Source organism: Nanorana parkeri, unplaced genomic scaffold (assembly GCF_000935625.1).
Source record: "Nanorana parkeri isolate BGI_ZX_2015 unplaced genomic scaffold, ASM93562v1 scaffold758, whole genome shotgun sequence".
Classification (NCBI taxonomy): Eukaryota; Metazoa; Chordata; class Amphibia; order Anura; family Dicroglossidae; genus Nanorana; species Nanorana parkeri.
The window spans coordinates 188,621-203,165 of NW_017307026.1; the positions used below are offsets into that span (position 1 = coordinate 188,621).

The 14,545-nt window shown below is 41.6% G+C and overlaps 1 protein-coding gene across 1 annotated transcript in view; it reads right to left on the reverse strand.

Moving 5' to 3' along the window:
* Window positions 1-14,545, reverse strand: part of DIP2B (disco interacting protein 2 homolog B) — a 181,664-nt gene that overhangs the window by 59,748 nt on the left and 107,371 nt on the right. Inside the window, exons 3-5 of the mRNA XM_018564543.1 lie at window positions 5,465-5,602; window positions 3,082-3,207; window positions 1,068-1,280 (exon numbers count right to left, since the gene is read on the reverse strand). Of these exons, the coding sequence (XP_018420045.1) occupies window positions 1,068-1,280; window positions 3,082-3,207; window positions 5,465-5,602 (477 nt within the window). The remainder of the gene's footprint in view (window positions 1-1,067; window positions 1,281-3,081; window positions 3,208-5,464; window positions 5,603-14,545) is intronic.

The window sequence follows — 14,545 nt, forward strand, 5'->3', positions numbered from 1 at the left end:
TAAGTGAGGAATTGCTCCCTAAGGCCCCATTCACACTGAGCGACCTGAAAATCGCGCGATTTTCAGGTCGCTCAGTGTGAATGGGGCCTAAGTGAGGAATTGCTCCCTAAGGCCCCATTCACACTGAGCGACCTGAAAATCGCGCGATTTTCAGGTCGCTCAGTGTGAATGGGGCCTTACTGGTGACTGACATTCTGTAGTTTTTCCATCAGCAAGGGAGTGATTGCTTGCTCATCTGGCAAGCGGTCTGTGAAAAAAGGTGAGTATTCTTACTGTTCTTTTAGCAATCCTTTTGCTGGCAAGTTGTCTATATATACCCCCAGACAAAATAAGCACTTAACCCTTGCAGTGCGGGAATAGCCCCATTGCAAGGTTACGTTGGTAATTTTCCCAGACTTACTTAAAAGAAAAAGAATGTTTTGTCTTTTAGTCCTGAACCTAACATCTACAGAAATTGTGCAAACACACCAAACATTTCCTTTAAAAGAAAACTAAGCCCCGACTCTTGCGTGTAGCTTTCTGATCCACATATATCCACTACATTTAACAACAGTAAATAAAGACATAATAACTCTCAGCACAATTCCTCCATGTATATTATAATGTGTTTCACACAATAGTTCCAAACACTTAAGAGTCCCTGTTTAATCCCTACACATTTAAGTACATATTTCTGCATTCCCCGGAGTGCTGATCTATTACTGAAGCACAATATTGCACATAAATGTATAATGAGGGTTTACACAACATGCATTATGAAGAAGAGCTGCAGACATGAGCACAGAATATACTCCCATAGAACAGTAAATCCAAAGACTTCAAAGCAGTTAGGGGAAAGCAGTGTTGTGTCAGACACCCATCTCCCAGCAGGGGTCTCTGACACTTTTTCATACAAATTCTCTGATCAGAAACAGTCCATAATTAAAATAACACTGAGATCAGGTAACTGGCAGGGAAGAACAAGGCAGTAAATAGTATTGAGAGTTCACAGACAAAGCAGACAATGTCCATACTCTTAGGATGCTTCCATAATTCTTGTTGTGTCACCACGGAGTTTTGATACATACCAATGTGCATGTTGGACAGCATATCAGCAAGAGAGCTGCTGGTACTCTTCACATCTCCATGTGACAATGTTGATGAAGCTGAGGATGATGTTGATGATCCCTGCACAGACTTGTTAATCCAGGATTCCGTGTTTTGTAAACTTTGAGCAAGCACTGCAGACAGAACAGCCTGGCGTCTCAGCGAACCTTCATCCTCAGAAGCTGATGAAGTGTCTATGGGATCAGGAATAAGCATTTAGGTATTGGGAAAAAAAACTTATATGGCAAAAGATGAATTTCTAGGAAAAACAAAGGAACACTTGGAGGTTAATTTATTTAAGCAGTGGAGGTTGATCACAGGTGCAAAAATGCACCAGTCCAAAGCAATAAAAAAACAAAACTGATGCATGGGGTAAGGAGCCATTGCCGACTCTAAGGCCTCATTCACATAGGCAGTCTGCACTACCCTCAGAAAAGCAATGGTTTGTCAGAGGGTGGTAGAGCAGTTGCCCGATGTTCAGGGGGTCCGTGGCCGCAGCTGCAGTCCTTCCATTGCAGCGTGCGTCAGGGTTGCGTTAAAATTGCACATCAACCATGCGGTTTTACCGTCCCCTTGCTGTCGATGTGAAGGAGGCCTAATTCATTATTCTTTGGCTGCAGGTAGCTAATTCATTCATTTTTTAACAGGGAAGATTTTATTATGCCAAACATTTGTCTGCTGGAAGCTGCCATTGTCCGATTCACAAGCTGCATACTACTTCCAAGACCGTAATGTCACTAGCTGTGATGCCTTTGCTGTCCTGAAATTAGCAGACAGTTTTTGAGACAGGCGATGGCTGAGTCCATCGTAAAGTTATTTAACTTGAAGCAAATTTCATTTAAAATAGTCAATTACCTATTAAACCAGTAAAACGACAAGAAATAACATTCTTCTAGTGTGTAAAGATACTTAAAGTTTGCTCAGGCAACTAGAATGGTGAGAAGATATGGCATACAAGGGGCTTTTTCATACACAATAGAGAACCCTGTAACTGCTCTTTCTGTGGTTGACCGCCTAGGATAATCATGTGCATTGCAGATGTCAATAGACCGGCTTTTTATTTACCCAGCCTGCTGTATTTTTAGAATTGATTCAGACTTGAACACAGACCTAGATTAATATCTGTGCCAAAATACAAATTAAACAATAGTGTAGGCTGTGGCTAAATAACACATTGGTTTTATTGCAGAAGAATATTCAAAAAAAGTGTTTGCTCAACAGACAACAACATGTTTAGATCATGAATCCTTTGGTAAAGCAGCCATGTCTGAAATAAGAACTACATTCATTGTGGTGCGATATATGTGGCTCAAAACTCCCCAATTCCAGTTCAAGAAAAGCTATCAATGTCCCTTAATGTACACAGGGGTACCCTGTAATGTACCCAAAGCGAAGGTAAATCCCCTCAGAATATTGTCACCAGAACACGTCCCCTTTGGAAGATTTTGTCTCTATTCCTGTTAATGTGATGTGAAAGCTATCACCATAAGTCCCGAGGACTGGGGTCCACAGACAAGCAGTGAACGTGAATCTCCCCAACAATGACACAGAACATAGTAAGATAGCCACCAATCAAAAATTGTCTAGGCTCCAGTGTCCAGTTTGGAGGGTGTAATGCCCTAATCCAGGGGCAGGCACACTTGGCAATCCGACTGTGGTCAAACTATAAATTCCATCATGCCTCTGCCAGTGGTAGTCATACCTGTAGCGGTCAGTCTTGCAATCCGGAATAGGACTTAAAGTTCTACAACAGCTGGAGTGCCAAGGTTGTCCACCCTTGCTAATCCATGTTGCGATTCTTTAAGAAGACAGTATGGCTACCATTAGTGAGTAGGTAGGTAAAAGGCATAACTGTCCAATTGACAGATTGCTCCCAGAAACCTCTGTAAGAATTGTGAACAGTGTCAGGATCACAGGTAGCACTAAGATGTAGCAAAACCTGCAACGGTGGTAAACTAATAAAAGTCCAGAATATATTACATGAGATTGACGTACCTGGAGGTGTACATGCATCTGCTGGAGACTGTACAAACGTTGAGCGCCTTTTGGTTGGCATGGGCAGTGCCATCTTCTGTTCCTTGTGTTTTGCCAGTGCAGCTTGGACTGCCTCTGTATGAATATCTGTATTGAAAATATGTTGATATTGATTTCATGTTTAACAATAATGTACAAACAGAACTTGGTGAATGTTAATGTCACATGTATACCTATGTCCAAGAATAATCAGTCTGCAATGAAAGGCAGCAGAGGTCCTCCACAGAAAGCAGAAGCTGTTTTGGATGCAGTCAACCATAAAGGCTTGTGTTGATGGGAGGCAAGTAAAGAACCCTCTTGAAAATGCCTCAAATTTAAGATACTGACAACATTCCATCACTGACTCTTAGCAGTGTCTTTGTAGGTGGCATTACAGAAGGCAGGAATAATAACTGCCATACTATTGAGTGGTCCAGCTACCTAGTACACTGGGATAGAATTGGGCCAGGGTGAGGACAAGAAGTATATCTAAACCCAAGAACAAAAATGTAATGCATTGTGGCGTACAAGTGCTTACATGTGGTGCCGTACAGCCGTTAATTAAACAGCTGGGTGGTAGCTTCTAGGATCCGGGTCCTCGTATATACAGGTGAAACTCGAATAATTAGAATATCGTGCAAAGGTAATTGCAGTAAGTGCTGCAAAAGGGACCCAAACCAAGTACTGAGTACATATGCATGCTTGTACTTTTCAGAGGTCCAATATTGTTCTTTGTACAATCCTTGTTTTATTGATTGCATGTAATAATCTACTTTTTTGAGGTTGTGGATTTGGGGTTCTTGGGGTTTTCATGAGCTGTAAGCCATAATCATCACAATGATGACAAATCACGGCTTGAATTATCTTGCTTTGCATGTAATGAGTCTATCTCATATATTAGTTTCACCTTTTAAGTTGCATTAGTGAAATAAATGAACTTTGCACGATATTCTAATTATTCGAGTTTCACCTGTATACAGCTCTCCCCCCCACACGTGTGAGTTGGAAATTTGAACATTATTTATTTACAGCCAACGACGACTGTTACATACAAGTGTTCAGGTGGATCTCTGCTTCATCAGTTTCTTTGGGGTCCATAGGTGATATTAGGTGACCACTGATGTCTCTATACACTGTACCTGTATTATCACATAAGGGGCTTGTTAGCCCCCAGTGTGTTAGCAATAAAGTTTAGTGTAAAAAAAAAAAAAGTTAAAAACATTAAAGACACATAAAACATTTTTAAACAGAAAAAACATATAAACAGCGCTCTCGGATGGGCAACAAATTAGCTTAGAGGTGTGTGTGCAGCCCTGGAAAACAGGAGGAGAACCTGTGGATTGTAAATATTCAAAAAACCAAGAAAGGGCACAGAAAACACTGGCTAGTTAACAAAGTAGTGATGAAAGACTGAAGGTGGTGGCACTTACGTGTGAATGCCAGGATCTGGAGATGGACGGCCGGTATGGAGGATCGGGGCACTCGTGGTGTGGTGTCCGACTGTGATCGATGTATTGATCCAAGAGGTATATCCACGGGAGAGTGTAGATGAGAAGAGGGGACTTCGTCTGAAAAACATTTTTAAACTTCCCACCCCCACACACATCGAAACGCAAACATGCATCGGGTGTGCCTACATTGGAGAGCAACAACTGTACCAACATGTTACATATCACCACGAATATCAGATTGCGAGCAATAATTCTAGAGCCATCATTCATTGTTAACACTAAACTGGTGAGCAGTAAAAGCTTTTAAAGTGTCGTCTATGGCCAATTTTTGGTAAGGTAGTATTTGCGATTTCGCAGGCGCGCACAGTTTTAAAGCTTGACATGTTGGTATCTATTTATCTGTCTTGACCCCGTCTTTTATATTTTACCAAAATATTGGGTAATAATAAATATTTTATAACAATATAAGGAAAACTGTTTTTTTTTAAATAATAAAAACCCCAGTGGTGATTAAATACCACTAAAAGAAAGCTCTATCTGTCCCCAAAAAATGGTACAAAATTCATTTCAGTACAGCGTTGCATGACGGAATAAATGTCAAAGTACCGCAGCGCTGAATACTGAAAAATGGCCTGGCCAGGAAGGGGGTGTAAAGCAATGCCTAGTAATGGTGAATATCTAGGGGTATAGTTATAAAGTAGTGAATCCTACATTCACTGCAGGTGAATCTACCAGGGGTATGTGTTTTAAATGTCAGTGATTTATCACCAGTGAATGTTAAGTGAAAGTCACATTCAATGCTTTATAAACAAGTCCCTAGTCTTCACAGTTTGCAGGATAACTGATGCATGATGGCTTTGTCACTGATGGTTAGATGGAGGGAAACAAATCATATACCACAGCATCTTCCTTACCTGAGCGATAGCGTTCATCTCTAGCTCCTCCAGATCTGGCTCTATGGTATTTAGAGGATGATTGTGACTGTGTAGGACCAGATGGTGATGCAGTTGCGGTTTGGTTTCGATTATCTTTCTGTAGTGCTGGGTCCACACCTAAACAAAACACACACATACAAGAGTAAGCAATACTGTACAACCTGCATTACATATAAAAGGCACAACTTACCCCAACCGTCATTAAAGGAGAACTATGGGGTTAAGGGTTTTCCCCATAGTTCTCCTTAGGGTAACGGGAGGACACAAACTAACGTCCTCCCGTCACCCTAAGCTCAGTATACCGCGAGTTATACTGAGACACCACAGTATACCGCGAGCTACTGCTCGCGGTATACTGAGACGCTGCAGTTGAAGCGGAGCCCGACAATTATGTCTGGATCCTGCCAGCTGCGTGAGTGACAGCTGGCTCTGCGTATCTAGAGGCAGAGCCAGCTGTACCCGCCCCCTCCCCCCGTCCGTTCCGCCAGTCAGCGCTGGCGGATCGGAGCGGGGAGTGGGGAATCCAGCCCCTCCCCTGTCACGGCAGAGAGCCGTGACAGGATCGAGGGGTGAGCGAACGCCGGTATGTGTTCGCTCACCTCCCGATCTACTGAGCCGACCTGTGACAGTCTCATTGTCACAGGTCGGCTAGAACTATGAGGTGAGTGAAAAGCACTCACCTCATAGTTCTCCTTTAAGCTACAGTAACTGTGTCTATTCCAAGGTCATATGTATTCTTTAACGACCATTCATACCCAGTTACAGTGTCTTTTTTAAAGGATCAGCAACTAAAAAAAATAAGTATTTCTATATTGAATTGTATCCCATGCCATAACCATATCAATCTAGAAGTTTGTAAACCTACTTACTGAAGATGCCCATAGGATGTACTTCCTCAATGCACTGACACAATTTCATTGTGTCACAATGCTCAGCGCTCGTCTTCTGTACTACAACGCAACGTCTGAACAATATAACGTTATCATTGCTTGCTGGATGCAATGCATGCTGGGATATGTAGTCTTGAGAAATTAAGATTGCATCACATCAGACAGCAGAGAAAGAGACACAAAGCCCACTGGGAATCCAGGAATTTGATGAAAGTGATACCGGAAGTCCCTTTAAGGAACCCGGGCGGTGTGTAATGAATGACTCACCGCCTGGCTTCCCGATTAGCAAAAAATAAAAAAAGGAATTCTATATTGAATTTTATTCCACTGCTAATAATAATATAGATCAAGAAGTTTGTAACCCTACGTACTGAAGACAGAAGGCAGCACTCACTACATAAAAGGGATTTTTTCAAGTAAGATTTGATTATCAAAAACAACTCTCGTATGTATTCCTATTACAATGCTGATGTTATAACAGGAGAGGATATGCTGGGACTTTAGAATTATTGTAATGTTATTCTACTTGGTATTATACTGTGGTGCAGTTCTGAAATGTTGTCAATTCTTGTAAATCTTTGTAAATCTCAAAAAAGGAATTTAACCAGAAAAGAAACAACTTAGTGAAGCACTGCATTCATTATCACATCCCTACATTCATTTTTTTCTATGAAAAGCAGTGCAAGTTTCTAAATTTGGTATCAGCTTCTTATAATACATGGTACAGCAGAGCTCAGACTGAGGAGCAGGGCAAGAAGTCTACTGATTGGAGGAGAAAGCAGAGTGAGTGTTCAGCTCATCTGTGTGCTGCTTCTTTTTATCCACTGACAGTATGGCCATGGGGAAGAGATAAGGATGCACCGATACCCCACTTCCGTCACCAGGGAGCATGGAGCTGGCTTCCTGGCCAATCAGGAAGCCGGGGATGGGTATTGACTCTACCCCCGGCTTCCTGATTGGCCGGGAAACCAGCTCCATGCGCCCTTGTCACTTGGTGTCAAGGAAGCATGGAGCCGGCTTCCCGGCCAATCAAGAAGCCGGGCAGCGTATAATGACTCGCTGTCCGGCTTCCTGATTTGCCAATCCGGAAGCAAGGTGGCTAGTCATTACCGGCCACCCAGCTTCCCAATCGGCCAGAATGCAGGCTCCATGCTTTCTCGTCACCTGGTGCCGAGGGAGCATGGAGACGGCTTCCTGGCTAATCCAGAAGCCGAGCAGTGCGTCAAGACACGGCGGTCGGCTTCCTTCAAGGGACTTCCGATATTGGTATTTGGTATCAGCGAGTACCAAAAAAAATATTCTCGTACTCTATACCAAAAAAACGGTATTGGTGCACCCCTAGAAAGAGACATGCGTTACTAGAAATATTAGGTCTCCTCCCCAGTCAGACAGGGCTGTGGTGTGTGGAAGAGCTGTGTGAATCTCGGGACTGGACTGTTTGTCTAGAGTTCCGCTTTAACTCATCCACAAGTGACCACATTTCAGATGCATAAGGACTGGACTGTGTAAACCAATGTATTGTATATCAATGTCTTTTATTTTTCTTTGACGTGAAGGGATGGCTTTACAGGCTATAGCAAAAAGGTCCATCGCTTCTGAGTGAGAGAGTCGATTAGGCACAAGGGTGTTGTAATGAGAATGTCACCTCTGCACTCCTCATAAAACAATCCATTGGCACAAACTGCTGAATCACTGCTCATTTAGTAAGCTAAAGAAAAAGGAAGCATCAAGACACATCAGGAATGAATGCAGTCCAGGCTATGCAGTGCAGCAGCAGCTAAAGGAATCCCTAAAGCAGCTGAACAGAATCACAAATACATTTGCTGGTAATTCAGATCACGTACATGTCCTTTAACTATGGTGCCTCTTTGGCATTAGTCAGGTAACAGCAGCAAGAGTATTATGAACTGTCAGGAATAGCTGACCTGCACAATCATACTAGGTTACCTATGCCTGGATAGAATACTGAGCAGGTAGGTTGTTTCCTTTCTATGCATTTCAAGGCAGGATTCAAACTTCTGACCGGATTGTAAAAGTGTGAAAATGAACTGCAACAAATAATATTTGCAGACTGTCATCTGGATTTTACTTCATAAAAGTGATACAGATCTCCACTTTCTTGTGCCAGTCAGAAGCAGGCAGATACAGAGAGCCGCACTGACACTCTAATCACTTCTCACTTCCCAACAGAAAATAGACAATCGTTTCATTTCTGCTTCATAGAAACACATCAATTGTTTTCAGATCCTGTGTAGCTGCTGACTGGAAAGCTGACTCACATAGTATATTGCAGGAAAGTTCATTCGTGGTTTTCCTGCTGTGTTATCAGCGACTGCAGCCAAGATCATACTATTAGGGAACCTGATAGTTATATACAGTATAAACACCAACTTTAACCCTTTCAAAATAACAAGGCCTGCCTTAAAGGAGAAATACACCCATCCCCATAATTAAAGCCGAGGTGTGACACTGAACATGTCACACGTTGGCTCTATTGATCAATACCAGAGCGATCAAATACCACCGATCACTGAATTCCCTATCATGTCCCTGAAGAGAGAGCAGTGATTGTCAGCACCACTCCCCACAGGGATTCCTCCCTCCTGTTCTTCCAGTGCTGACTGGAGGGACAGACAGGTGAGGGGGGCGGGCACAACTGGATCTGGCTACAGAGAGGCAGAGCCAGCTGTCTATCAGGCAGCAGGGTGGATCCTGACAATACCGACGGGAAGCGTCTCGGCTGCGGCACGGCTCTGCGCTGTCAGCATATAACAGGCAATAGCCTGCTATATGCTAGGTTTTGGGTCACAGGAGGACATCAGGTAATGTCCTCCTTTGACCCCGAAGAGAACAATGGCAATATATGCTGAGTTTTGGGTTACAGGCAGTGGCAGAACTACCGCCGGTGCAGCCGGTGCGGGGGCACCGGGGCCTGAGGCTGTGGGGGGCCCAGTGGGGTCCGGTCCTAACTTCTTTAATTACAAACAACATTAAATATTGTATGAATGGATACAGAGCTGTATGAATGGAGTTAATCTTTGAAGCAATGTGTACTAATGACCCTTTATACTAGCAGTTATTGCAGAGGTGCTTTCTAGTCAACACATTCACTGCGGGTGAAAAGTACATTGTTCCCTCTTTGGGAGAGGTCGGTAACATGACAAAATAAGACAAAATCATCATCAGAACTGACGGGCCATGAGAAGGCCGGTGATATTGAACAAGAGCTATGGTAAAGGATTCTGCACACACCAAGTAATCAAATCAATAGGAGACGGATACAAACAAAGAGAGAAACCACAAGTCCCTGAATACTAGTAGTTATTCACATAGCCATAAACCTGTAGAAGTGTACCCTAAAGGGCCGCAGCAACACTTATCTCTATCGCTCACTGACCTTTTGCTTCCTTTGTGCATTCTTTTACATCCTTCTTCTCCGTTCTATTCATGTTGCTTTTTACAAGACGTCATCTGAAAGCTCCGCTTTGAGGAACTGGATTATTTTAACTTCACACACCACATGAACTTCCTTCCGCCACAAACACAGCTCGTTGATCAACAGGCTAAATGCATTTCAACTACTCCTGAAATTTTCCTTATATGAAACTTAAACTGTCAACAAACAAAATACTTTTCACCTGAAATAACAATAGGATAAAAGACTAAGCCTGTCTACCTTACCAAATTGACTATACCTCCAAAATATCTGTAACATAGTACCGTATATGTCTGTGAAGGTTCTCATTCATCCAGGTCATGGTATATCTGTGAAAAATAAATCGAGGTAACTGGACTTGCTGTATTTTTTCTTGGAAGACATTTCACTGGTCATCCGACCAGCTTTCTCGAAAAAATACAGAAGTCCAGTTGCCTTGGTTTATTTTTTTTACAGATATACCATGAGCTGCATGAATGAGAACCTTCACAGACATATACTGCAGGAAGCACTCATCTTTATGATACCATTGTAAAATGCATTAAAGCAAAGCCAAAACAATCAGTGGTGGCACCAACAGCAACCAATCGGGTCCAAAACTTCATTCTCTTGATTGTAACAGAAAAGTGACAGAGTGAATGTGATAAGTTGGTATAAACAACACTTCTAATGTCCACTGTCTCAACGTCACATCTTTGTACACACAGGGGAGGAATGCAAATGTATTCCAAGTATCCACATAAAAATCCCAATGCAAGGGACCACATCTTACGGCCAGTCTGCAGTCCTTGTTCATTTCTCTGTAATACTGCAATAGTGTTCACTGCTATTCCAACCTTGACTGATGGTGTAATCTACACTAATTAAAACAAAACCTAACACAGCTGCTCATCTGTACGGGCAATCTACATAAAAATGTTTTGCTCTAATTATGTTTATTAACTAATAATACCAGCAAGGAGTTCATCACCCCTTGCTGACTTTGGGCAAGCAATGTATGTCCTGATAAATTCAAACAAAGCACATAGGGTGTAGTCATATACCCTGTCCCTCAAAATGACAGCCTGGACCTGTCCTATTACAGCAGCATGAGCAGGGTTCAGGACACGGTTCAGAAGCTTCACTGGGAAATACAATATAACAACATTACTGTTGCATTGCATTTACTCGTTTGTAAATCAAAAAAGATGACCTTTGACCTGCATATGATGTCAGTTAAAGCAACCTTACCGGTTTAAAATAATGACTTTTTAAAATAAAATGTGTTTCTATTTGAACCCTAATTGGCCCCAATTAACTTTCCTCTTAGCTTATATTTTTTATTATTTTAGTTTTCATTTGTTTTATACACTAGGCTACTTCTGTTCCCCATTGTCCCCGTGTGTGTTGTAACGTAGCCACCGCTCAAATTCACTCCTGTGATGGACTATAATCTAAATACAAATGAGTAAACTACACATGAGATTGTAGTCCATCACTGGAGTGAGCTTGGAGCGGTGGCTACTTTACAGCACACACAGACCATGGGGAACAAAAGTAGCCACCCTCCAGGAGGAAGGACAGTGTCTGCATGAATTCAGAGATGATTTGAGGAACTACAGCCGAGTGATACACAAATAAGATACGTTTTTATTAATAGTTCGGGTACTTGAATGTATTTTTAAGCTTTAACTCCTTAGTGTCAATTTCAGCTATATAAATACCTATAATAAATACATAGATCCATTTTTTACGTTTCAGATTCTCGCTAGAGTTTCACGTTCATTTATTGGGTAAATGTTAACCAAATCTGGCACTGTGCATATCACTTAGGTGTAGTGCATCTGTTGACAATACTATCATTACACTATCCAGCACTAGAGATGCATGGAGTATAAGAGGAATAGAATACATAATGAACCCCAGCTAATGTCCTGTTCATATATCTGCACATACAGTGACACTTGGTTTACATGCTTAAGTGTTTTTTTTTATTTATATATAAACAGATACCATTTTTTTCCCAGTTTCCACAGAATACCCAGCAGTATTCCCTTGAGTGTTTAGTAGCAAAATGTCTTCGTCAGCAGTAAGCATCTGATTTTGGTATAAGTAGCTTAAAATGGTAACACGGTATTAGCAAAATCTTGATGATGAAACAGGCTGAATGTATTATGAAGGATATTATCCAAATTTAGAGCCAGTAGAACTAAAAATACTTCTGCTTCATCCAGATAACCATGACTCTTCAGCATGTCACATAACACACACAAAGAACTCATGAGAATAAAAGGAATTTTTCTATTTCCAATTGCCACAGCAAAAAAATTTCCCATCGCATAAGCTTTCTACATGCCTATCAGTCTTTCAAATGGCTCCATCTAACCAACCCAACCTTCACTACTAATTTTCAAAATCAGTCAAAGGTTCAACCAGAAAAAAGTGACCCGGCCTTCCAAATTAAACTCATGTATAGTGTAAAGGAACAAACACATAAGCAAACTATGTACATTGCAAGGACTTTAGAAAACTTTATTGCACATTCTTGCCTTCTTTGCTGGAGATAGTGGTCTGATCTTTCTAAACTGTCAGGTGGAAATGGACTGTCTTAAACTGATATTAAAAAGTTAAAATTAGGGATGCACCGATACCAAGTACAGTACTCGGTACAGGTAACATATGTTTTTGTTTATATATATATATATCTATATATATAGATATATATATATAATGCACCGATACCATTTTTGCAAGTACAAGTACTGATACTTGCCCAAGTTACTTACAAGTACGAGTACTGATACATTTTTGTTTATTGTCATGTGGCAGGTTTTCTAAAACAATACAGACTAATGATTCCAGGACAGTGGTGGAGTGCCAGAGCTAGGTCCCAGCTGCAACCGCTGCAACCCTGGTAGTTCTCATGAAAATGCCAAGTATCGGTATTGGTACTCGAAAAGTATCGGCGCATTACTAGTTAAAATGATTTAAGCTTTTTCAAATACTGGTCAAATCTCTTATAATGGATGCTGCTTCTTCATGTTTAATATCTTTACCTCCCTGCAGAATCAGCTGGTACCCTGAGCACTCACATCAGTCAGCAGATGCAGAGAGCACAAGTTTTCAGCTCACAAGACTCCTGTCAAGAGCAACACTCATGGAACAGATATAAGAAAACACTTTCAATGGTATATTTAGCAGACCAAAAGGGAGCAAATAAGAGACGTTCATTGTTAGGGTTTACACTTCAAGAGGCAATCCATTACTCCATTACTCTTTAGGACTCTTGGAAAACTACTTCACAAGCCCCGTTCCACAATCTGCAAAGTACGTAAGCGCTGCAGGGAGTTACTCAGATGGGGTCTCGTGTTTATATAAATGGCAGAACGTGTACCATCTGGAGGACCATAAAACAGATTCACTGCTTTCTATCAGTAAACATGATGACAAGTTAACTGATCAGAAGGTGCCCCATGAGGAGTACAATTAGATCATTGTACAGAATCATGACTGACTCCAGATGTTACAAGAGTGAATGAAAAAGGTTACATCATTTCATTACAGAGATTTCATTTCTAGACATGGAGCTGACAAGACCGTACACAGGGTATGTTATCGCTGGAATGTCTTCAATGACATCCATGTAAAGTATGGCATCCATTACATTACTCCCTGCCAGGCTAGGTATGAATATAGTGGAGTACCCATATGGGATCATTACAGCGCCAGGCCATTTCACAGCTATTATATGTATTTTCTGGACAAAGAGAAAAATGCAGCCAGCCATGAGGCAATACCTGGCTCCTGCATCCTACTGGTATATGGAAATAAAACATTTGGCAATTATATTTTTTATCTCCACAAAGTTCATGACATATCTTAATGGCGTCCAATAAATACTAGCTTTCTCTGTTTGCAGCTCTCTGATATTGAGGAGAACATAGATTTAGGAACAATCTGGAACAAATATAACAACTTCCTAGGTTAAAATTGTTAGAATAGGTATGAAGCAAACCTTTGTCATAAGCCAGTACTAATTTGAAGTGCTTCAGAAGAGCCCACAGGAGGATCATGGGAGTTCCCAAATATAATATGCATATTAACTCTGCTTGGAAACAGACATCCCCCTTCCCACAATGCAAATACCAGATCTGTGCTTGATCCAAAATGTGCCTGACAAAACTAATGTACAACTTTAAAAATATTAATATCACATTTTAGAGTCCCCTGGAGCATGGCTGAGGATCATTGTAAGCACTTATGGTTAAAACAAGCACTTTATGATACATGAATGTAAGACGCAGATAAAATTGTAGGATGGTTCTTCTCGTAGAACTCCAGGTTTTGTGGTTTTTTTAAAATATATTTTTTCAACCCCCTCCGTATTAAATGAAAAGGTTTGCCAAGCTACAAATCTCCCTCTCTCAGCTCCAGCACTGTCCCCAGCTTCCTCCTCAGTCCAGTTAAGCCGGGTTGGGCTGGGCTGGGTTCAAAGAGCTCCCGGACTGTCAAGATATGGACTGGCAGCCGCCGCTGAGCCCTTTCCTTGATAAAACATAAAGCGGAAGCAACCGTGACATCCCCCGGACTGGCTAAAAGACTGCAGGAAAAAGGAATGTATAGGGATTTATTTGTAAAAAATAAATAAGGGGATGGGGGGCTGGTATGACATGGGGCCAAAGTAGTAGGAGTTTCGCTTTAAGGACGAGGAATTACCCAGTGGGCAATTTGCATAACTGAGCATAAATGGGGGGG